General features: G+C 48.4%; 1 protein-coding gene across 3 annotated transcripts; it reads left to right on the top strand.

Moving 5' to 3' along the window:
• Positions 1-699: 699 nt before the first annotated feature.
• Positions 700-22,807, top strand: PRKAA2 (protein kinase AMP-activated catalytic subunit alpha 2). Of its 3 annotated transcripts, none has more exons than XM_062581225.1 (9): positions 700-822; positions 5,608-5,749; positions 7,355-7,448; positions 8,567-8,711; positions 9,506-9,593; positions 11,967-12,191; positions 13,726-14,230; positions 16,053-16,179; positions 22,630-22,807. In XM_062581225.1, exons 1-9 carry the CDS (start codon positions 729-731, stop codon positions 22,647-22,649), a joined length of 1,440 nt encoding a protein of 479 aa, XP_062437209.1. In that variant the 5' UTR covers positions 700-728; the 3' UTR covers positions 22,650-22,807. The 3 variants fall into 3 exon arrangements, with proteins under 3 accessions (XP_062437209.1, XP_062437208.1, XP_062437210.1); XM_062581224.1 differs by lacking the exon at positions 22,630-22,807 and adding an exon at positions 16,305-17,158; XM_062581226.1 differs by lacking the exons at positions 700-822; positions 22,630-22,807 and adding exons at positions 1,260-4,250; positions 16,305-17,158.
• Positions 22,808-23,100: the final 293 nt, after the last annotated feature.

Raw genomic sequence — 23,100 nt, 5'->3', positions numbered from 1 at the left:
CCCTTGTCCTGCCACCGTTCCTGTTACTGTGCTGTGACCAGCCCCATCCATCCTCCCGCTTTGTCTCCTACCAGGACCACAGCCAGGCCTCGCAGAGTAGGTGCCACACCATGCTCCCACCCCATAACACCCCTCCGGGGGGTGGGGGGGTGGGAAGACACACTCTCTGATCCTCAGGCCCCATCCCTACCCTTGGGCAAGTGCACCCCGAGAAGGGTGTCACCCTCAGGGGGTGTTTCACTCCAAGGTGGGTGTCACTCCAAGGCGGGTGTACCCCAAGGAGAGCACCACACTCAGGTGGCCGTCACTCCAAGGAGGGATCACCCCAAAGCAGGCGTGCCTAAAAAAGGGGAATCACCCTTGAGAGGGACATCACTCCAAGGAGAGTGTCATCCTCGGGGGAGAGAGGGGTCACTCCAAGGAGAGCATCGAAGCAGGTGCACCCCGAGGTGCAGGGGACCCCCCCACACACACACACACCCCAGACGTCACTCCCAGGAGGATGTCACCTTCAGAGAGACGTCACCCCCCCCCGCAGGCAGGCGCCCCCCAAGCCGCGGGTGCCGTAGGGAGGGATCACCCCGCGGAGAGCATCACCGCCGCGCCGGGCCGCGCCGGGCCGGGCCGGGCCGGGCCCCCCCGCCGCCCCGCTGCGCCCGCCCCGCCGCCGCCGCCGCCGCCGCGCCCGGGCGGCCCTGTGCATTGTGGTCCGGCCGCGGGGGGCGAACATGGCCGAGAAGCAGAAGCACGACGGGCGGGTGAAGATCGGCCACTACGTGCTGGGCGACACCCTGGGCGTCGGCACCTTCGGCAAAGTCAAGAGCTGAGTACCGGGGCCGCGGCGGGCGGCGCGGCGCGGCGCGGCGGGCAGCGCTCCGCGCCCGCGGGGCTGCGCCGGGGCCGCTCCGCTCGCTATGGGGGGGAAGGGAGGGGGGCGCGGCGCGGCCCCCCACTCCCACCCGCACCGCGGGCGCCGCCGCCGCCGCCTCCCCACGGCGCGCTGCGCGCGGCCCCGCTGCGCGCCCGGGCCCGGCGCGGCCTGCGCTGCGCTGCGCGGGCATCCGCGCGGGCATCCGCGCGGCCCCCGGCAGCCGCGCCGCGCGCAGGTCCCCGTCCCGCGGGGGCCGCTCTGCTGCTTTGGGGAGGGGGGGAAGCGCCTTCGGCCGCCGCCGCGGAGCCGCCGCGCGCGGGAGGGCAGCGGCGCCGCCGGGCCCGGGCGGCCGCGGCGCGGGGCGCGGCTGGGGCGGGCGCGGGGACCCGGCGCGGGGACCCGGCGCGGAGCGGCGCGGAGACCCAGCTCCCCTTTCCGCCTGACGCACCTGCTTTGCTTTAACCTGCCCGGGCCGTTCGCAAAGATTCGTGTTCCTTTTTTCCCGTTAATTCTACTATTACATGCAACTGTTATCTTTGAACCAACTGAAAAAAAATATATATATATCAAAGAAACTCTACAAAACGTGCATTTAAGCCAAAGGAAGAGCTGCGAGCTGTGATTTAGGGTGGTAGGTGCCCCGGCAGCCGCCCCTCCGCTGCGCGCCCTGCCCTGCGGTGCGCCGTGGCTGGCCGGACGGGCGATGTGTGCCCGCGCGGGGACCGGAGCGCTCAAACAAACCGAGTGCCAGCAGGGCAGAGATGCCACCTCTCACGACCATGAACCAGGCCCCTAAAAATACATTGCTCTGTTTAACCTAACTGCAGAAATCCATTGCCCAAAGAATTATCAGAATAAGTACTTGTAACGGTAAGGACCACGTGAATCACTCAGCGCTCCAAAAGCAATTTTTTTCCCACAGAACAAATTAAGCCTGCTGACAGTAGCCTTTTCTCTGAGCTACCTTTTCCAAGTAGCTGGCGTGAACACCACTCGCACGCGGTGTGTACAGCCTGATTTTTGTAAAACAGACGATTTCCAAAGAGACATTTGAAAGACATTTTCTCACTCAAAATCAATTATAGCTAAGTGATACACTATACACGTATACATTTTTTTGGTCAACGTGTTGCCTACAAAGTCAGTCTGCATTTGACAGATGAAATTTGGACTTGAGAAACTTAGGTGAAGAAACCAGATCTGTTGTTTCATGCAGAATTGCAGCATCTTAATCAAAAGAGCATCAGCATAACCTGAATTCATCATTTTTTGACAGAAAATCTGAAAAAGAGATTCTGCCTAACTGAAAAAGAAAAACAGCAGCAATAAAAAAAAATTAATGGATGGCATCTCCCTCCAAAGTTAAAAAAAATAAATAAAAATCAAAGTCTGGCTTGCAGTAGAGTTTGTGAGAAGCAATGTTTCCTGCCTCACTCTCCAAAGTTAAGAAATCATAAATTAGATTACAGTCATTAAGAAACAAGAAAATAGCATTGGAAGGGTGGTAAGGGAAGGATTTTGTGATGATGCAGTACTAACCACAGCTTGAATTTGTGGCTGTAGATGAGCAGTCGCCTGAAGCCATCAGAAACCGGAGCTGCTACAGAAAAAGCCATTGCAGTGAGAGACCACGCAAGTGCTGTGCTGGCATGTGCTAGGCAAGGAGAAGAGTGAAGGGTCAGATAGATGAGAGCAGGATTTTGGAGAGTAATTTGCAGAAAATAAAATTCAGGTGGCTCCAAGGAAGTTCTCCGTGATTTTGCATTTAGTGAAGCATGGAAGGAGAGCGGTATCTCACTCATTAGCAGGCATTAAGAACAGATGAGACAAATTGCTCCTGCGTGTACCCTAGGTACATCCCACCCCACTGGTCCCCCGTGACCACAGAGGTCACATGACAAGAGTTGGTGGCAGTCAACTTGGAGAGTTACAGTCAAAATACAGCTGAGTAGCACAAATATTGTTTCACGTGGTATCACGCATGAAGTCCCGGGGGGGACTTCTTGGTGGCTGCTGTACCCATGCTTGCCAGTCTCCAAGGTGACTGGTCCTGTGGTCCCTCGAGGACCTGCATTTCTGTGGCGTTACCTAGGGGCTCGGGGCAGGGTCCTGTCCCCCTTGCCAAGGCGCTGTATAACTGCTGCTGAAGGACAACCATTGCACAAGAGGGCTAAAACCGACCAGAGACTGAACAGATGAAGGAAAGGGGAGGGAAGGATGATATAAGGTATAAGCAAATGGCACTGGGACAGAATTACTTCAGCTTTGCTAAATATATGCTTCCCCTTGATTTCATGCCTAACTTTGGGCTGTGATAAGGGCCCTAAGTCAAAGCTTGCTTTGCCTGTGCTGTGTCAAACGCGCGCCGAGGGGTCGTGTTTATTGGTACCTGCCCTAAAAAGCCAGGATGCCGAGGGACTTCATCGATTATCTCAGCTTACTGTAAAATATAAAGATTATTCCTCCTAATTTTTGTTCGGTTATAAAATAATTAAATTAGAAGGGCCTTCCTTCAGAAGCTAAGAACTTCCCTTCTTCCCTTGGTAACGTCTGGCGCTGGAGCTTTCGTGCACCCAGGCGGCAGCACAGCTCCCCGGGACGCTCAGCCCAAAAAGACGAGGCTTTTCCCTTTCCTAATTTTCAGCCCAGCCTGCTCCCCTCCGGCTGTTAACCGGGGGCGCGAAACAAGCCCCGCTCCGGGACCTCTGCCCCGGGAGCTGCTCGCTCGCTCAGCGGGGTCGGGAATTGTCCCTCCTGCGGCGCCGCGAGCTGCGGCGAGAGGAAGCCCAGAGGCTCCTGCCACCTAGCAGGTCGTAGTCGCGCTCTCCAGACATTCGAGCGGGCTTAACGAGCCCGTAGGGACTGAAACAATAACATCTCTGTAGCTAATGCTTGCTGAAAGCGAAAGGCGGATTACAAAACAGGCTGTTTATTTTTAATTATTCATGTGTTTGAAGTGGAAAACCTTCACGGAGCTACGCGTTGTTTGGCAGGGATGGGAAGAAGGTGAACGGTTCGGCGATGGTATTAAAAGCCATAATTACTCATTCCAGCCACAGCCTTTTATTTATTTATTTATTTATTTTCGTTTTTCCCCCTTCAAGTGTATTCCTAAAGTTTTCCCAAGTTTTCCCAAGCGCACGCGCTGGTGGGGAGGCGAACGGACGCTTCAAGCGGCGCTTTTAATTTTCAAGGGCGGTAAAGCGCTTTATTTTTAGGATGCTCTTACAGAGGAAGGAATCTCGGGCAGTTCTTATCTCTCGGCTAATAATAGCGACCTCGCTCGCCCCGCGCGGCCGCCGCACTGCCGTCCCTCGGTCGCCGGCTGCTCCGAACCGCCATCGCCTTAAAGCCTCCAAAACTGCAGACTCCTAGTAAGGTACTAACAGTGCTCTGAAGCATCAACCCCTTCTGCTCGGGGCTCTTACTGCTTGGGCTCTAATTACGAGAGAGCCCCAGAGCCCCTACTTCGCTGTCGGTAATTTTCCTAGTGTAACTCGTGGTCAGAGAAGCGTTTCACGTCCGAACGTCCGATTCTCAGGTTTCCAGCAGTTTCTGATGTTGACTCCGATTTAAATTTTGCCTTCCTACACACACAACATTTTCTTGGCCGTGGCCTTGTTAATCGATAGCACGTGGATCAAAATCGGAATTCACTTTACACCACTGTTAAGTCAATGCAATTCCACCGGCGGCAGTGGAATTGCTCCCGGCGTAAATCATTTGTGGGGACTGTTCGTCCCGATGTGCACAGGAGATGAGCATCAGCATCCCGGTTTTTACCGTGTTTTAAAACCGTGTGTTAAATTTGTATCCTTTCGAAAACTAGAATTCGTAAGAGCTCTTGCAGTGCAGTATGGTGTTCCTGAGCCTTGTTATCAAGCCAAGAAACATGCTTGAGAAAATATAAATAGAAAATCATTTTAGTAATGCAAATCTTGCAGTCCTATTTTGGGCAGGGAAAATCCCTGCTTTTTTTTTCTTTCTTTCTTTCTTTTTTTTTTTTTTTTTTTTTAAGAACGATGGTCTAGATTTAAAACTGGCTTATTAGGGATTTACTCAACTTAGGCGTTACTGCGGTGATTCTCCCCTGCCATTTGAATATATCTGTTTCTGACTGACGTAACCTTTACTTCTATAAATCCTTGCAAATTAGCTTTGGGTATGACCTTCCCTAGTAACTCACTCTGTCGTATTTACTTGAGTATTTTTCGCAGATAAGTCCCCTCTCTTCTGTCTTCCAAGACTCCACCGGGAAAATAATATACTGAAGAGACAAAAAAAAAAAAAAAAAAAAAAAAAACACCTTTAAAACATTTCATTAGTCTTTATCTGAATTGTCATGTTTGATAGGTCCTGCAGGATTTGCCTCGTACCAGTGTGTCCAAGGTGGTTGTGAACTCGTTTATACATTGTGGTGCTGAATTCCACGGCTTTAGTTTTGTATTGTAGGAAAAAGCATTTCCTTTTGCTTGTTCTGAATCTAGCACTTTCCAACACATTTGAGTCCAACTTTTCTGCCTATAATAGGGCTGAAGAAATGTGAAGCCAGTAGATATAGGTAAGGTGAGGAAAATGAATGCTTAGCATCAAAGTCTTAGTATCCGGATTGTATCCAGAATACCCCGATGCGCTTCATTTTTTTCCCTTCAATAGTTTCGTTTTTGCGTAGAAGCCCTCTGTCTCGGGATGCTGACGTGGTGCACTAGTAACTTTGCAATGCTCTCTTTTGCCAGTCGGAGAACACCTGCTGACGGGGCACAAAGTAGCCGTAAAAATCCTGAACAGACAGAAAATACGCAGCCTGGATGTGGTTGGGAAAATCAAACGAGAAATTCAAAACCTAAAACTCTTCCGGCACCCCCATATCATCAAACTGTAAGTACGCTTTCTTCCATGCGCTCGTGCTGCTCCTCCATCCTCCCAGGGCTTTGGAGACACGGGTGACTCGATGCAGATGACTTACCGCAGTAAAATACGTTAGGTCCACGGTCACGTTTTTGCCCGTTAGAGTCAAATGTTGCTTTCCTAGAGACCTTCCACTAGCTTTCATGGGAACACGATCAGCTCTTCCAGAAATGCTGGGAGACCTTTTATTTCCTGGGGAGTTTGGGATATCATGAGCCACACCAGGAATTTTGCCTGAGGAATTACGGCACGGTTTGGCCCCTAGAGCGAAGCCCTGGCCTTAAGTCAACAGGATTTCTGTTTTAATGGCCTGATTATCCAGAGCTTAAAGGAACAATTTTGTTTATTATTCAGACATACGTTTTCAAAATTGCCACTCTGATGAACCTGAATTTTGGCTGTAAATCAGCACCTGCACTCCAGCCGCTGGGATTCCTTCTCAATCCCCAGTTTGTGCAGCCAGTCCGCATTAATGAGGCACTCGATAATATCTTTGGCATTTCTATAAAAGAAAGCTGTTGAATGGTAACTAGAAGGATAAGTTGACATTTAGGTCAGCCTTAAAACTGGCATGAGATATAGCAAATACCTGGACCTTAGAGGCAAGGGAAAACAAATTCTCCCTACAGTTAAATAACTAACTATAGAGCAACTGTTGACTTTAGAGTAACTTTGCAGCTCCGTGGATTTATTTGAGAACAGATTGGCATTATTTCGTGAATACGCCAGCGAGAGCTCTCAGCTGGGCACCCAGCATCCCCCGAGCTAAGTCCTGTTCACACATTTGTCAAACAAACTATCAAAGCCTAGATGTTAAACCCAGTTTAAGAGTGCCAGTATGACTACACTAAATAGCACAGTCATGAAATAGTATGTTAAAGAAAAGAGGTAAGCAGAGACTGTAGAACATACGCCTCCTATTTCAGTGTCTTGTGGCATCTGTCCCTCGTGTGTGCATGTGTATGTATATGTAAATGTGTACATATGTATACAGAGAAAAAAATTGTGAGACAAGAGTGATACTCTTTCTCACAGTCCCATTTATCATTCTAGAATTTAGAGGAATTTAATATTTGAAAAATAGTTGGGTCTTGTGAGGTGCTCGTCTTTGTTGCTGTAAAGGATTTCTCGACCTTTACCAAAGTAGCTCCCTGATGTGTCTAGAGCTCTTTTTTCTGTTCTCACTACGAGGGAAAATAAATATTTCTACCCCCCTTTTTGTGAAGCCTTCATTGCTAAAGGCGTTGTTGCACATCTTACCCAAAATGGAAATTTGAAAGTCAGGACAGCCCTAAATGCGATAGATTTTTCTGGCAGAGATTTCAGAGGATTATGTGAAAGCTCAAAGGAAAAAAAGTAAGTCCATAAAAGAGATCCTTTCAGTAGACAAGTGAAAGATTATACTTATTCACCCCGTGAAATGAAAGATGGCTTTTCAGAAATGGAAAGCAATTATAAACGCAAGATCTGAACAAATCCTTACTTTCAGGGCTGAAGTGAAACTAATAATCAGTTTAAAAGCCCTTCCCTGGCCTTACTGAATAATTGTTTCTAAATACGTTTGTGTTTTTAAAGGTACCAAGTCATCAGCACTCCCACTGACTTCTTCATGGTGATGGAATACGTGTCCGGCGGTGAATTATTTGATTACATCTGTAAGCACGGGCGGGTAAGTGGCAGTACCGCGTCCGCCTGGACCCCCACCTGGGAGAGGAGCAGGTTTAGAAGTAAAATGACTGCTAGAGGGAACATGCTGAAGGTTAAGGCCAAAAATAGAGCTTGCTTCACAGCTGTCCCGTCTGGGGTGTCTCGTGCTCGGCCCGTGGGAAAGTGGCGTGCGGGTTTTTGCAGCGCTCTGCGATGCGTTTCCCCCCGGCTGCCTCCTCAGGTTATTTGAAGACTGTCTAAGGACGTGGCTTATCTGAACACCTATTTTCAAATGCCGGTATTCCCAAAGGAATATTACGCTTAAAAAGAAAACCTCCAGCATCTGCCCTGTGGGCATCCTCATGAGTAAGGGGATAAAAACGGGCTAGAACGGATGCGTGGCATCGGTTGAAGGATCAGCCTGTCGTGCATTTCCTCTCCGTATTGCAACAAAATCAATACACGTGCTCCATGCTGGTTTATGCTGGTGCATTGGTAGAGAGAACGACCTCCACGCTCATTTGCTTTCCTAAGTGCAGTTCTGATTTTCAACGCATTTGGATCTTTGCAGTGACTAATTTTGATCCTTTCTGAACTTTCAGAAGTTAAATTTCTCACGAAGGGCACTTTTAGAAATTCATCAGTGAAAGCGGTCGGCCTCGCGCTTCATGGGACCTGATTTCCGCGAGCATAGTGTCACTGCTGTGTCCCACCTTGAGCTTCCTGGGCTCCGTTGGCCCGGGAGGAGTTGCTCCCTGCAGCGCGCTGGGTTGTGTTTTGTCCAGCCCCCCCGAGCCTAGGCTGCAGAGCCGAGCTCCAGCCCATTGCCTTGGGAAAGACGGCCATTGCCGAGTAAGCCTCACCTCTAAGTTCTTCTTGGTAGCCCGTCTCAGTTTAGCTTTCTCATTTCATCTTGGTACCCCCTAGTTAGGAGCTGTATCACTTGAAAACACCAGCACGTTATAAAATGCAAGGGGGAAACCGGCTTTATTTGCTGCTGCGGGTTACGACGTGGGCAGGAGTGTACTGTAATTTCATCTGCGCGCCGCAGAGCGTTTTGGCTCCTTGCTAAGTCAAACCTCTCGCTGCCAGCGGCGCAGCCGGAGAAGCCTTGAGGACCGTTTCCCCTTGCGTTCGCAGGTCGAAGAGGCAGAGGCGAGGCGCCTCTTCCAGCAGATCCTCTCCGCGGTGGATTACTGCCACAGGCACATGGTTGTCCACAGAGACCTGAAACCGGAGAACGTGCTGCTGGATGCGCACATGAACGCAAAGATAGCCGATTTCGGTATGTGACCCCACGAGCGCGCCAGAAACGCGGCCGGCTACGAGCCGCTGCCGGCCGCGGCGCTGCCTAGCACGCCTTGCAAAACCCCGCCGCTGTTTTCATAACCGCTAGCAGTTTCTTCACCTGAAAAGCCCACAGTTGTGAACAGTGGCCCTTTAGCAAAATTTCAAGGATTACGTATTGTAGGCTTCTCCTGTGCTTGCATTTGTAATGGAAGAGCAAGGTAATTTGCAAATCTTCACTATGTTTTAGTATAATCATTTAATACAAAGATTTAGGTAATTTATGTTTAATACAGACTCTGCAATTAATTCTGGGGTGACCTGGAAGCATACATTTATTTTCACGCATGTTCTTCTTAAGTATGACTGTGTGCTCTTGGCCTCACTTCATTTTACGAGTGAACACTAACAGGAGCCTTTAAGCAACATTACCTGTTGAAATCCAACTGAAAAAGCTGGATTCAGCGCCGTTCCAGCAAGTTCTTTCCAGCATGGTAAATCTTTTTGAAGTTTTACACGTTTCAGAGTGCCACACAATTCCCATGCAAAGTATGTACTCTGCACTGCATCTTTTTTTGCCTGCTGGGCTAAAGAGAGAATACTCTGTGTTTTGCAACTCGGAGGAGCACAGTGAGCCTGGAATGAATATTCCTCATTCCAACGTGAAAAAATAATTCAGCAGTTCCCTACCCCGTTTCCCCACTCCACTTGCCATACCGTTCTGCGCGGCACGGGGTCCTCTCTGGCAGGACCTTCATGTCAGACATCAATGTGTAAGCGGTTTCTTTCTAGGCTTGTCCAACATGATGTCAGACGGCGAATTTCTACGAACCAGCTGTGGTTCTCCAAATTACGCAGCCCCCGAAGTCATCTCTGGAAGGTAGGACGTGCCATTCTTCATCAAAGCATATGTGAGCCTGTGGTCTTTTCATTTGTTCTTGTGACTCGAAACAGCTTTGCCCATCTAGTAAAAGGAGCTGAATCCTTCCAGTCTATATTCTCTGTCTGAGTGAATCTACTGGCAAAATCTTGAGGCTTTCTTGGTTGTTTCATTTCTCAATAATAGTTATAATAGCAAAATACAGTCTTTCTAAAGATATTTATTATGGAGGAATAATTAATTCCAGGTGTTTACTGTTTATATAGTCAGTTAAAGAGGTGAAAAATATTTTTTGGCAGAACTACTGAGGTTTCAGATGGAAAGGCTTTTCCAGGGCCACCCCTTCTCTCCTGCCCACCTATAACATAAAACATAGTGTTAACAGGAAAATCATTTACTAGTAGAACTATCAGTAAAATCTTTAATCACTTTCCTATGCTGTTAAACTTACCTGTTTGAAAATCATTGTGTTCTGGCTCTTTAAAGCTATTTTTTTCCCCTGAGAATCAGTTCAAGCATCATACCTTTGTTTTGAAGTGATGAACTGAACTGAGAAAACTGCAGTGTGGTTGCATCTCCCAGCTACAGACTACCAGCAGACAGCATCTGTACAGCACATTGCATTTTGAATGCGACCTCATGCACTGTGTTCACCTTTGCCACGTGGATGTGGAAGTATTAACTCCATATTTTATGGTGGAGAAACTAAGTTATGTAGAAATGTGCTTATTTACCTAACTCTGTATAATAGCAAAGATTCGAAACATGTTTTTTCTAATTTACGGTCATCCGCATGGCCTTTTGAACTGCCTGTCTCCTAATTGTCTACCCTATGGTTTTGAATCATCCTTTGCATCACTGTTAGTTTTCATTATCCAGCATATTTTGACTGTAACAGTAACTTGTAAAGACAACGTTTTGTTTAAAGCGTGTTAGTTGTGATTGGGATTACTTGATGCCTCCTTTACACCAGTGAAAGCGTTGGCAAAGTATCTCGGAATTAGACCATCCAGAAACCTTGTTGTGGATGCAGCTCCCTGGATAAGAGCAAGCAAACCCTGATCGCGAGCAGGGGGACAAAGCCCAAAGCTCTACCGTGGCTCCAAAAAGCAGCCACGCTGCCCTCTCGCCGAGCTGTAACCGCACCAGCCACCGGCCGTGGGGTGAAGGGAGGTTGTCAGGAATGATCTGCTAATTCTGCGGCAGGGTGGACCTGCTGCCTGCGCGTTTGTGTGGAAGACCAGAGTGGGTGAGCTGGTGCAAGGTTTGTGCTGCCCTGGCTGGCTAGAGCATAAAAGTAGCAGAGCGTAAAAGCTCAGGTTTCAGAGCAATAAAAATGCATCTCATTTGGGCCTAGAAGTCAAATCAACTGTTTGAGCGACATGGACAGCAGCAAAACAACGTGGCTTCCTATGCGGTGAGATCAGGCACCGAGGCAGGACTGGAGGGACCTCGAAATCACTGTCCCTGTTTTCAAATGCCCTTTCTTTGCTGCTCTCACTGGCCTCAGCAGAGAATTTCTCAATGCTCACCAGTAAAGCTGGATTTAGGTGGTTTGGTAGCGTTTGGAGAGGGCTGGGGAACAACAGCCCGCACTACTGCTTTCTGCACTTTGTGTACATCAAGTGCGTTTGCAGTGGTGCTTTTCGGGAGCAGCAAGTGCAGGATAATCAGGTTTCATGAAGAAACTTCTGTATTTCCATTTCAGCCTCTGCATTTTGATATGGTCTTAGAGCCCGAGGGCAGACACTGCCTTCTCAATATCTTCTCCAAAAAAACATCAGTTGTAGCAAAAAGATACAAACAAATAAGTCAAGCAAGCAAGCAGGAATAAAACCTGTATACGTGGGGTGGCCAGACTTGGAGATGCCAGGCAGGACGTTGGCGGCTTGCGCGAAGCAGGAACGCTTGCATACCAGCACGCAAACATCAACCAAAAATAGCCACTCGGTGATACAGTATCTGCCTGCCATTTAACCTGCCTCGGTGAATGAGCAGAAAGAATTGGCCGAGTCCCTCTGCCCTTGAGGCAGAGGAACAAGCAGCCTGGCAGAGCTCGTGAAAACAGGGGGCCGAGAGAGCTGGGCACCTAACCAGTCCTCCCGCCACGGCTGACCGAGGGAGCATGGTCAGCCAGCACCAGCTATGGGAGTTATTCACCCTGATCCTTAAGCATTTTCTGTGACTTAAGCGGGCTTGGGGGTATTCACATGAGGAGGTTAATGATGAAGGCGCAGCATGGGGGCGCTGGAGGAGGTACTGCTGTGATGGGGGAGCATCTGCTCTGCGAGACTTTTCACGCCAACTGAGAACATGGGGAGCAGGAGGAAAACTGAGGGATGACGGCTTTTCCATTGCCTTGGCTTGGCGCAGGTTGTATGCCGGCCCAGAGGTGGACATCTGGAGCTGCGGTGTCATCCTCTACGCCCTCCTTTGCGGCACGCTCCCCTTTGACGACGACCACGTCCCCACTCTCTTCAAGAAGATCCGAGGCGGTGTGTTTTACATCCCCGAATACCTCAATCGCTCGGTCGCCACTCTCCTCATGCACATGCTGCAAGTCGACCCACTCAAACGAGCAACCATCAAGGATATCAGGTAATGCTGCCTGGGATGGGCAGGCTGCACTTGGGGTGGCCAGTGTCCTCTTCCGGACCCCAGCCTCCTGGGGGCTGAGGATGCTGCCCACCCTGGGTGTTGTCTGCTGGCAGTTGGGCAGCAGCAGTCAGCTCATGTGACTGATTTTTGTCCCAAGTGATTTAAGGAGCACTCCTGCAAACTGCTGTTCAGGCGGAGAGGTGGGGTGCTGGCTACTGGCAGGGAGTGATGAGGAACAGCCTGGGGTGGTGACTGCTTCGCAAGCAGACCTGGATGTGGAAGAGAACATCTGAGAGAGAACATGTGTGTATATATATATATGTATAAAATGATGGTTTATTGCATTATAAAATAGCCTCAGAAAGTACCCTTGGCACTTAGCCAAACCAGCTCTATCGTGCAATAACCCTAAGAACTTAAGACTCACCAGACATTTTTCATTACCTTATTTCTAGACCACCTCCCTCCGAGTTCCAGTTCAGAACAAAAGGGTGATCATTTTCCTTACTGTCTGTCCAATAAAAAAGATGAAAGAGGAACATAGGAGTCACTGACTTAATCCTAAAATATCATATATAATTTAAAACGTTTCTTAAGGTGAGCAAATGGTTCACCTTTAAATGCAGAATGGTTTTCTAGTCTAGTCAATGAATACAATACCTGTGAATGTTTTATGAAAGTTATAGTAGTCATTACATCCATCGCATACAGAAACGTTAGGGAGACTTTCCGGAGTCCATGGCTTCATAATGCATTTGCAAATGACAACTTTATGGTACCCCTTCAGGTGAAATCTAGATTAGGAATACCTTCTTTATTTCCTGAGCCCTCAGGACTAGAGGATCTAAGGGCATGGTAGAAAAGCAGCACGTGAGGCTGCAGCTGATAGGGGAGCAGATAGACTAGGCCCTCTGTGCGATTTAGCTGCTTAATTGTCATTGACTGTATTAAAAACCGGTAGGAATTAGGCACCTGGATTGCTTTGAGGCTCTGTGTCAGATCCATAGTGATCAAAAAGCATGAGCATCTGGCAAGTACTGAGGTCTTAATTCAGAGCCAGGCGAAGAGACAACCGCACTCAGAAGGGGCCATCACAGTTGCAATGTGCTGTTGTGAAGGTGTCCTGCCTTCCCCATCCAAGGACACTGCAGTGTAGACCAGAGCTAGTAACGGTGAGGCGTATACAGCAGCCCAATTCTTCATCGCCCATCCCCATGCCAGAAGGCTCATTTTGGCCACCTTCATTGCAGCATAGATAAACGCTGCTCCTTCAGGAACGTAGCCCTGATTTTGGCTTCCCGATCCCTGCACGCTGGCAGAAGGGGGCTTGGAATTTGCCTCCTGGTTGCTGGACCAGAAACATACTACTGCTTTCATGGTGAAGCACTTCAGCCGTGGAGACAAAGCTGCCCAGATCTTCCTAGGGAGAAAACCAGGGATTGTTGTTAGCGGTTGCTCTAACCTGAATTGCACAGTAAGCCCAGAGTTCACTGTTACTCCCCCTGTAGTCACCATCCTGTGTGTTTCTCCCCAGGGAACATGAGTGGTTTAAAGAAGAGCTGCCCAGTTACCTGTTCCCAGAGGATCCTTCCTACGATGCCACCGTCATCGACGACGACGCCGTTCGGGAAGTCTGCGAGAAGTTTGAGTGCACCGAGTCGGAGGTGATGAACAGCCTGTACAGTGGCGACCCGCAGGACCAGCTAGCGGTCGCCTACCACCTGATCATCGACAACCGGAGGATCATGAACCAAGCCAGCGAGTTCTACCTGGCCTCCAGCCCTCCCACCGGCTCCTTCATGGACGACAGCACCATGCACATCCCGCCTGGCGTGAAGCCACACCCCGAGCGCATGCCACCTCTGATAGCAGACAGCCCCAAAGCACGGTGTCCTTTGGATGCCCTCAATACTACCAAGCCAAAACCCTTGACTGTTAAAAAGGCCAAGTGGCACCTGGGAATCCGCAGCCAAAGCAAACCCTATGACATTATGGCCGAAGTGTACCGCGCGATGAAACAGCTGGATTTTGAGTGGAAGGTAGGAGACACTCCTGCTTTGTGGCCATTTTCACGGATCGTTTTCTAACGATCCGATCAGAGTTGGTCAATGAGGTTGTTGCACAGTGTCACCTATTTCTAAACAAGTATCCACACGCAGTGATTGTTCTTGCTACCACTTATTTGTACAAACACACCACATTCAAATGCTAGCTGTGGTTTAATAAATGTGGCATTTATTTCTGACATGAAATACACATTTTCTTTTTTGAGTACTCTAAGCCTGTGGCTGGAAAGATAATTCTTACTTGTTCAGCTGCAGGGATAAGAGGAGCTGGTCACATTTCTAATTTTAGTGGCTAATTCCTTGCTAGATCATCTTGGGTGCTCCTGAGAAAAATAACGCTCTCGTCGTTTCTGCTTGGGTCATAGCAATCATGGGTCCTGAAACAGCGTGATACGTTTCTCCTTGTTCCTCCTTAAATTATGCATAGAAAAGGAGGCTGCGGTATTTTAAATGCAGAAGCTGTGTTAAGCGCAGTGGAGCTGCTTGTATCATTTGGTGTGGCATTTTTCTCAGTAGTGGTGGAGGAATGTCCATGATGACGCATGCTTTCAGACTTACGCTGCTTCCCTGTTTTAGGGCTCAGCTTCTTGAAACTTGGTGTAAACCCAGATGACATTTTCATTGGTAATACTTGGTTTAGATATTTCTTCAGAGCTACGTGACGTTTGTCCCTAATCTTTTTAAAATTCAGATAAGCAAATCTCTGCCACGGAGTTAGGTGGGTGGTTTCGCAGCTGGATCCCGGCCCCAGGAAGCCCAGGCCAGGCATGAAAGTTGCAGAAGCTACCAGTTTTAACGTTGCTCTAAAAGTTAGGCAAAGTTTGAACCGTTCACTAGTTGGGGAAACGACGGAACTGGAGAGCTCGTCCCCGCGCTGGCACAGGCCTCTATGCGCAGGCCTTCGCCTTGGAGGACAAGAGCAGCGTTGTTGGGAATCTACCCTAGAGCAGAAATAATTACTACTTCTCTGTATAATTAACAGTGATTTCCTACAAATCAGTTTGAAAATGCATCTTTTGCCTTGAGAGAAGTAATATCTCTCTTTACCGAGCTATTTGCTGTCTTCTTGAAAGCCTGGTATCTCCTCCTTACTCTGATAATACTGTTACATGCGTAAAGCTGAGTATCCCCTGTGCAGCTTCATGGATGGTGTGGAGTAAGCCCAGTGCCCTTGCGTAGGCGGTGGGGCTTACTTTATATTAGGAGGTCTCACGGTAGTCTTCCCCACCCCAAGCATAACTTCAGACGTGATTCTTAATCAAAATAGCTTTCCCATCCATGCATTCCTTTCGTAGACACAGCGTCTAGAAAAGATCTTCCTGCAATCTAGATTCAGCAGATTGCAGGGTGGGAAGTGGCAGGAGAAAATATATAGCAGGACTGAGCCATAAATGCTGAATTCAGCTGTGCTGGTGGGAGAGGGTGCTTTCCCCAGCTGTCTGACCTGCCCTGCAGTCACGGGCAAGTTCTCGCGTGCTGCTCCCTGCACGGATGTTTGGCCGTTCTTGCTGGTGCGGGAGGGAACACATTGATTTTGGCACCTGGGCAGAGCCAGACTGCTTCATCTGCCCAGAGGGCTGGGGAATCAGAGCCCTAAGAAGCGTTTCAAATACACCTTTTAGCAGGAAATAGGGTATGAAGCCATTTACTTAACTTTAAAGGAATTGTTCTTTCTGGAAACTCGTTTTTTTTTTTGTTTTTCTCAAAACGTGTCTTGCTGTAGCTAGAAAATAAGAAAGAAATATTCTTCTCGCTGCCTTGAATCTTATTCCTGAAAGCCAGTTACCTGTTCCAGGTCGTGAACTCCTACCATCTTAGAGTGCGTCGGAAGAACCCGGTGACGGGGAACTACGTGAAAATGAGCTTACAGCTCTACCAGGTTGATAACCGCAGCTACCTTTTGGACTTTAAAAGCATCGACGGTAAGTGGGAAATACCGTAACTTGAGTTGTGAGCCGTATAAACCACATAAAACGGGAGGTTCCCCCCCCCCCAGCTTGCACGTCCGCCCCTACACGTGCCTCTCACCTGCTGCATCTCCTTCCAGATGACGTGATGGAGCAGCGGTCGGGCTCGTCCACGCCGCAGCGCTCGTGCTCGGCCGCCGGCTTGCACCGGCCGCGGCTGAGCATCGACGGCGGCGCCGCCGCCGAGTGCCCGTCGCTGACGGGCTCGCTGAGCGGCTCCTTCGTGGGCAGCCTGCCCGCCGCGCTCCCGCCGCGCCTGGGCAGCCACACCATGGACTTCTTCGAGATGTGCGCCAGCCTCATCATGGCCCTGGCGCGCTGAGCCGCGCCGCGCCGCGGGCCTCCCGCGCCGCCGCCCCCCCCCGCTTCGCTCCTCCTCCTCCTCCTCCTCGTCCGCGCTATGCGCTCTGCAGCGCAGAACCGAACCCTCCTTGCGAAGACCCCGGGCCGGCTCAGAGGGCGCAGTCCTCTCTAAGACAGCGTCGACAAAATGAGGAGCGACCTCGATTCACTCACCGCGGGGTGAAACGTGTAGTCCCTCGCGCCGCGGGCAGAGCCCCCGCCTGCCCTGGAAGAGCACCGAGCCGCCGCTCGCCGCTTGCTCGGGCGAAGGCCGTTTGCCTCTCTTGTTTTTTTTTTTTTTTTTTTCTTTTTTTTTTTATTTATTACAATGTTATTTTTGGTTATTATGATTTACCTCAGGCCAGCCGCTGTCTCGCCGCCAGGCTCGCGTGACCCCGCCGCGGGCGGTCCCCGTCCCCGAGGCGGGCCGGGCCGCGGCTCCCTGCCCCGACGGCGGCAGGAACGGTTTCGCCCGAGCTTTTCCGTGGGGAGGATTTTTCTTTTTTCTCCGGGAAAATCGCCGCGGGCCGGCGGGCCCTCCATGCACCTCGGATGCTTTACGGACCGGGACCTCCGCCGCGCTACTGCTAAGGCAGGGATCTCTCCAGAGTTTCACTGTTCCTTTTACTACTGGCTATCTGAAGGATAGGATTTTATTTTTTAAAACAGACTACGGGGATTTTTAAGCTTAAATTCTTGTACTTGGGGGTGAAGTCTAATGCATGTGTGACTTTTTATTTTATTTTTATTTTTTTTGTCTAACAGACCTATTTCTGCTTATTGCTTAGGCTTAACACCGTGGGTAGCACTGACGTATGCTTGGCTTTGCTAAGGTATTTAATTCCATTTACTCAATTGCAAAGGCACATAATAGTCTGATCAAGGAACAAACACTTTCTGAGAGCTTTGCCAAAAAAAATCCTGGGTGGGTTTTTTTTTCCCTTCTGGTTTTGCTCGTTTGCCTGTTTTGTTTAAGGAGAGCTTTAGCAAGGCTGTTGGTCCCAGGTATGCAGTCGTTCAACCTTTAAAAACATAACCTGTCTTTTTGATAGCATCCTAAGACCCACAGAGGTTTTTTGCTCAGAACCGTTTTTTTTTACAGTTGCACTTTAATTTATATTATTTTCTGCAAGTTTCTATGAGAAGCAAGGAAGAGAATGGCACACTAAGCCTTTTGTACTAAGCATTTTAGGTAATGGTGACAAATACGGGATATTTTTGCCATCTACTGGCAATTAAGTGGACATTTTCAGCTTCAAGTCCCTTTTTTTAAAAAACACAAAATTGCCTTACTCTTGTTACTGATTACATAGTGATTCTCACTTATGTGACTTTACAGCTCCATTTTTTTCCAGAAGCCGCACAAAGTAAAAACAAAACAAAACAAAACAAAACAAAAAACTTCCAAAACAACCCCATTTTGCTGTTAAGTTCTCGTATGATAAATCCAGCACGGCGGTGTTTGGATTATAAACCCTGCAGCAGAACACTTTTGTTTTTAGTAGAAACACTGGAAATATTTGTAGTGTTCTTAGGGTTTTGCAACCAGCTTTTGTTATATTATCGTTATGAAATAGATACTCTGGGGTGGAGAACGGCTTCAGTGCAATGCCGGGGGGGCTCTGAGGTGACGAGCATCTCCCTCACATTAGTGGGTCATGCTGGGCACAAGCAGAGACTCCAGCCTGCCTCATTAAAAAAAAAAAATACAGGTTTCTGGTTCCTGGAGGTTGGTACCGGAGTATCGGCGCGGCTCTGCAGCGGAGCCCGCCTGCCCTCAGCGGGTGGCACGACCCCTCCAGAAAAGAGGCACGAATCTCCGTTTCCCTGCTGTAAAATACTTCTGAAAAGTAAAAAGGCTGTTAAAAATCGTAACTCACACTATCGCGTCTTGCCAAGTCGCTTGTCCTGGAATCGACTGCAATTCAGTTAAATCCAGTAGATAAAGGGCTCGTGCATTAGACACAATCTGCGGTTCAGATGCATTTAGCTCTACAGATGTCTTGCCTTAAAATTGCACTCGTCCTCTAGGATTTCCCACCCGGCAGAACTAATAATACTAAATATCAGCAAATTCCCTCAGGAAGTGAGGGAACATTTGCTTCCTGGTGGCAGGTGGGATTTCTAGGTTGCAGGACAGGACTTGGTGGCACTTTGCATCTTGTAGGACCTGGGCAAACCCTAGCTACTACAAGGACCCACAAAAGCAGTCCCGCCAAGGAGGCCATAGGCGTATCTCAGTTTTCCATATGGAAGAGCACAAAGCGACTAAGCAGCTTCCCGCCTGCGCGTCAGCAGGGCGCGTTAGAGCAGATGGGTCGGAGCAGACCAGCAGATGTGGCTCGCTGCACACTGCTCCCTGCCGAGGGCTGGCTCCTCTGCGAACATACGGCTTTAAACTGGCCATTCAATAGCCTTACCCGAATCCATGCTGCGTTCTGGCTGAAAAATTGTACCTTTTTTTTTTTTTTTTGATAGTCTTTTTTTCCTGGTTCCCAGCTGCAAAGACGCCACTGTTCTCCACTTGTACTTGCTAATTACTGTTACATTGTGCTCAGTTTTTTTGAGTTATACCGATGCACATGTGGTCATCTGGATCAGCAGGGTAGATGCATTTGAACTAAGCAGACTTGAATTCCTCCAAGTGCAATTCTTGAAACCACTGGGCAGCTGTGCTCTGCGAGCCACAGATTCACCCGAACGTTGCCTCAGCCGCAGGGAGAAGGAGACAAAATGCGCAGGGTACAGCTCAGTTTGGCGTTATCCGCTAGTTCCTGGATGAGCTAATTCCAGAATAATTTGCACTGTACTGGTTGGCATATGTACATTTATATATGTGTGTATATATATATATATATATATGTTTACATGCATATTAATCTATGTGTGTGTGCGCACACATGTGTATATAAATACATAGGTAACGTACCTGCCGTTGGCCCCTGCACAGCTGTGTGAAGTGCTGGCCCTGAAGCTGTCGCTGGGACCGGCTCGCCCTCCCTTCCCGGCTCGGCTGCATTTGCCCAGCGGAGGAGGTCTGTGCCGTGGGCGCCTGCCGCAGAGGCACGTTAATCCCGGCACGCGAGCCGACCCGGGCCGGAGGGAGGATATTTTTATCCCCCTTTCTAGGTAAAGCCAATCAGTAGCTTACCTGAGGCGGCCGAGCCCCGTGCCGTGGGGATGGCGAGGCCGTTTTGGGCGCAGTCCCGATCCCTCTTCCCTTGCAGCCGTGGCCTGCAGCGCGGTTGGGTTTTCTAGAGCTGGAGCGGAACCAGCCGGGATTTTTCTCCTAGTGGGTCAGAAACACTCGTGCGTGCGCGTTGCAGAAGGGCCGGACAGGCACAGGGATACGGGCAGTGCTATGAAAAAGCAAGCGGTTTGTGTTGTATGTACGGGTTTTGCAATTACAATGCCAATCCGTATCAGAGCAGAATTACGTTCACACGAGGTGACCATTCTGTCTACTCCTGCTCTACTGTTCTTTACCACAAGGGGTTTTTTTACATCCGCGTGGAAGGAAGACAGCTGTACGCAGAACAAAACCGTGCCTTCAACACACGTGATGACTGCTGGCCGTCGCAGGTTTTTACTTCACTGGGTGCCCAGATCGCACGCCGTATGCAGAATCACGCTGGCAAGACACGCGTACCGTGTTTCGAAATACTTGAAGTACCATTTGCTGTGCAATTACTTGGCTTCACCATTTTATCAGTCTGGAGGAGAGCGGGGAGAAGTCTCTCACATCGCTTGCCTTCAGATGAGCCAAAAAACCCCACTGCAGTTTCTATAGAATTTAACTAGGAAGTTTTAGGATCCAGTTTTGGTTTAAGGGTATGATCTAGCTACTACAGCCACCTTTCTTGAGGTCTCAGTTCTGGTACAGTGCTTGCTTTTGGCTTCCTTAGCCCTTCCCTCAGACATTTCTTTTCATCGGTCGCTTATGAAAGAAAGCAACAGGTTCCTGTAATTCTGAATTTCCAGTCTGCTTCTTGGGCGTCGATTTAACGCTACTGTAAAAACCCTGGTTCAGGAAGGGGTACTTCTCTCCCACAGGCATGCTTGGAAGATGGACTGCTTTTTAGGATTCTCTCGTTATACATATTGACCAAACACTGGCTTTTGCAAAGCGTGGAACTGATATTAAATGCATTTAATGCACATATCTTTGCCATTTTCAATCATGAGGATTAGGAGAACTGGTCGGTAAATCAAAGAACTAGATGTAAAGCAAGAAGAATCTTTTACTTTTTTAGTCCATTTTTGACAAATACCTTGAAATTCCTGCTGAAGCTGCCTTAATTTAAAAATCAGAGTTTATTTATAAGATTCATTCTCTGTATTTCAAGTTTGGAAATAGTTTATTTATTCTCATCTCACGAAGCTGTGAAGTAGGTGCTGTAGACGTGCTAATATTTATTCTTGTTGCTGAAAGCATGTTCCTGTGTTCTGTATCATGTTATATTTATGTGGTTTGTTCCTTAGTACTTTTTTTTCTCCCCCCTCCTTTTAGAGTGCAAAGCAAAACTGAACCCCAGGATAACTGTAGTGTCCATGACCCAGTATCTTCGGGCAGATAATCCTGAACTCTGAGAGATACCAGCCATAATCCATGGCAATTTTTTTTTGTCTGTAAAGAGTAACTATTTATGATCTTTCTCGTGTTAAATTACTGAACTTTGAGAAGCTCTGAGTATCTCTTCAAAAATACCACACACAAAAATACTCGAAAGAGTGTTTTGACCGGAGTCTGGCCAACCTGTGGCTTAATTGGAGAACTCTGTCAAAACTGCTACGCGTGGAGCATTTCAGTACCGTCTAAGCCAGCTCGCCCTGTATCAAGTGCTTCCCGTAAGAACACGCGTTGGAAGCTCTCCATGAAGAAGAGCAGGTTCAAGGGCACGGCGAGGTTTGCTGGCGTTACGCGAGCCGTGGTGGCCAACGCCAGCGCGCGGGTTGGAGCATTGCCCTTACCTTGTATTTCGCTCGCCGCGGCAGATCTGAGCCGATTTAAGTTGTAAGGAGCCTCTCTCTCTCTCTCCTTTTTTTTTTTTTTTTAATGATGTTTTAGGAAAAGAAAAAAATCTCCTGTGACTTTGCAACACAAGAATTTTTACTAGGACAATCTTCAGGTTGCGTGAATTGTAGCTCGCCCACAACCAATCTTATTAAATAATTCCCTTACAAGACAGAAAAAAATAATAGCACACGCAGCTAATAGATGGTTTGCCTACGATGTTTACAGAATATATTATTAAGACTTTGGTACTTTGGCGCTAATATTAGACGGGGAGGAAGAAGAGGAAGGAGGTGGGGGAGAAGGTGCTTTCCTGATAGACTCAGCCCAAGACTTTACCACGGGAAAAAAAAGGGGGGGTGGGCGGTGGGAAAGCGTCCTCACGGCTCCCATCAGCAGAGCTACCGCGAAGGCAGGAGCTGAAGGGCGCAGTAAAAGTCTCGGTCGCCTCCGAAGCCGAGCGCGTGCTTCAGCTCCCCAGATAGTTCATCTTGCCTGGCGAAGCCTAAACGTTTGGGCTGGGAAGCTTGCAAAGCTGCGCGTGCCCAAGGGCCTTGGGTTGCTTTTGTTTCCTTTTTTTTTTTTTTTTTTTCTTTTTGCAAGTATGGATATCGGCCAACACGCTTAATAGTAACCACATGGCAAAATAAATAAGAATGCCTGTATAGCTTTTAAAGTAAATGTTAAATATTTGCTCTTTTTTTCTGATGTCTCCTATGCCAGCTTTGAAATGGCCGTGTGGCAAACAGCGGTTTTACCTTGCTCTGTTTTCTTCGGCCTGGAACATTTAATAATTTCTAATTAAACCATCTACATTTTTAGGATTATTTATGAGCAAACTGATACAGACTCTTAAAATGTGCTGGGGAGGGGCAGAGGCTGTACAGTACGGTAATATTTAAGTTTGTTTCTTCCAAAGCCATGTATAAACAATACTAAAAAAAAAAAAAGAAAAAGCAGAGTTCACGTTTTTCTTCCGTTGAGTTGGTATCCACTGGGTGCACCAATGACAAACCATTCACAATTTATATTTCTCTTCTTACTTTTAGGAGCCTTTTTCTTAAAATAAACAGTCTTTGCCCCGGCCCGCAGTGGGGAACAGGTCAAACACAGAGCAGCTGTTGGGTAGCTGCCTGCTCCTGGAAGCCAGCGGAAGCGACAAGTCTACCTCTAACATAGCTTGGATGCCTAAGTCAACTTAGGAAAATAAAGTGAATTTTGAATGAATGCTCTATTTACTCTCTTTTAATGGTTTTTGAAATGGAGTGAGTCAAGTTTTCCAGTCATTTTACATACTTACTTAACCTAGCACTACTGGCGCTAAATATTTGTTACCCCAATACCTGATGTCCCAATTTGTTGTCCCAGAATCAATTCAAATTTTATACAATCTGCTTTCTAGAGAGCACTCCAAAATCTTACGGGGAATCTTGCAGTTCCAGCACTTAAACAGAGAGCAGCAGGATGGGCATTAAGCAGCTCAGCTGGTCAGGTTTGCACGAATGGAGATTTTCACATGC

Source organism: Rhea pennata, chromosome 8 (genome assembly GCF_028389875.1).
Source record: "Rhea pennata isolate bPtePen1 chromosome 8, bPtePen1.pri, whole genome shotgun sequence".
Classification (NCBI taxonomy): Eukaryota; Metazoa; Chordata; class Aves; order Rheiformes; family Rheidae; genus Rhea; species Rhea pennata.
The sequence above is the reverse complement of the archived record's forward strand: the minus strand, read 5'-3'. Positions and strand labels throughout refer to the sequence as shown.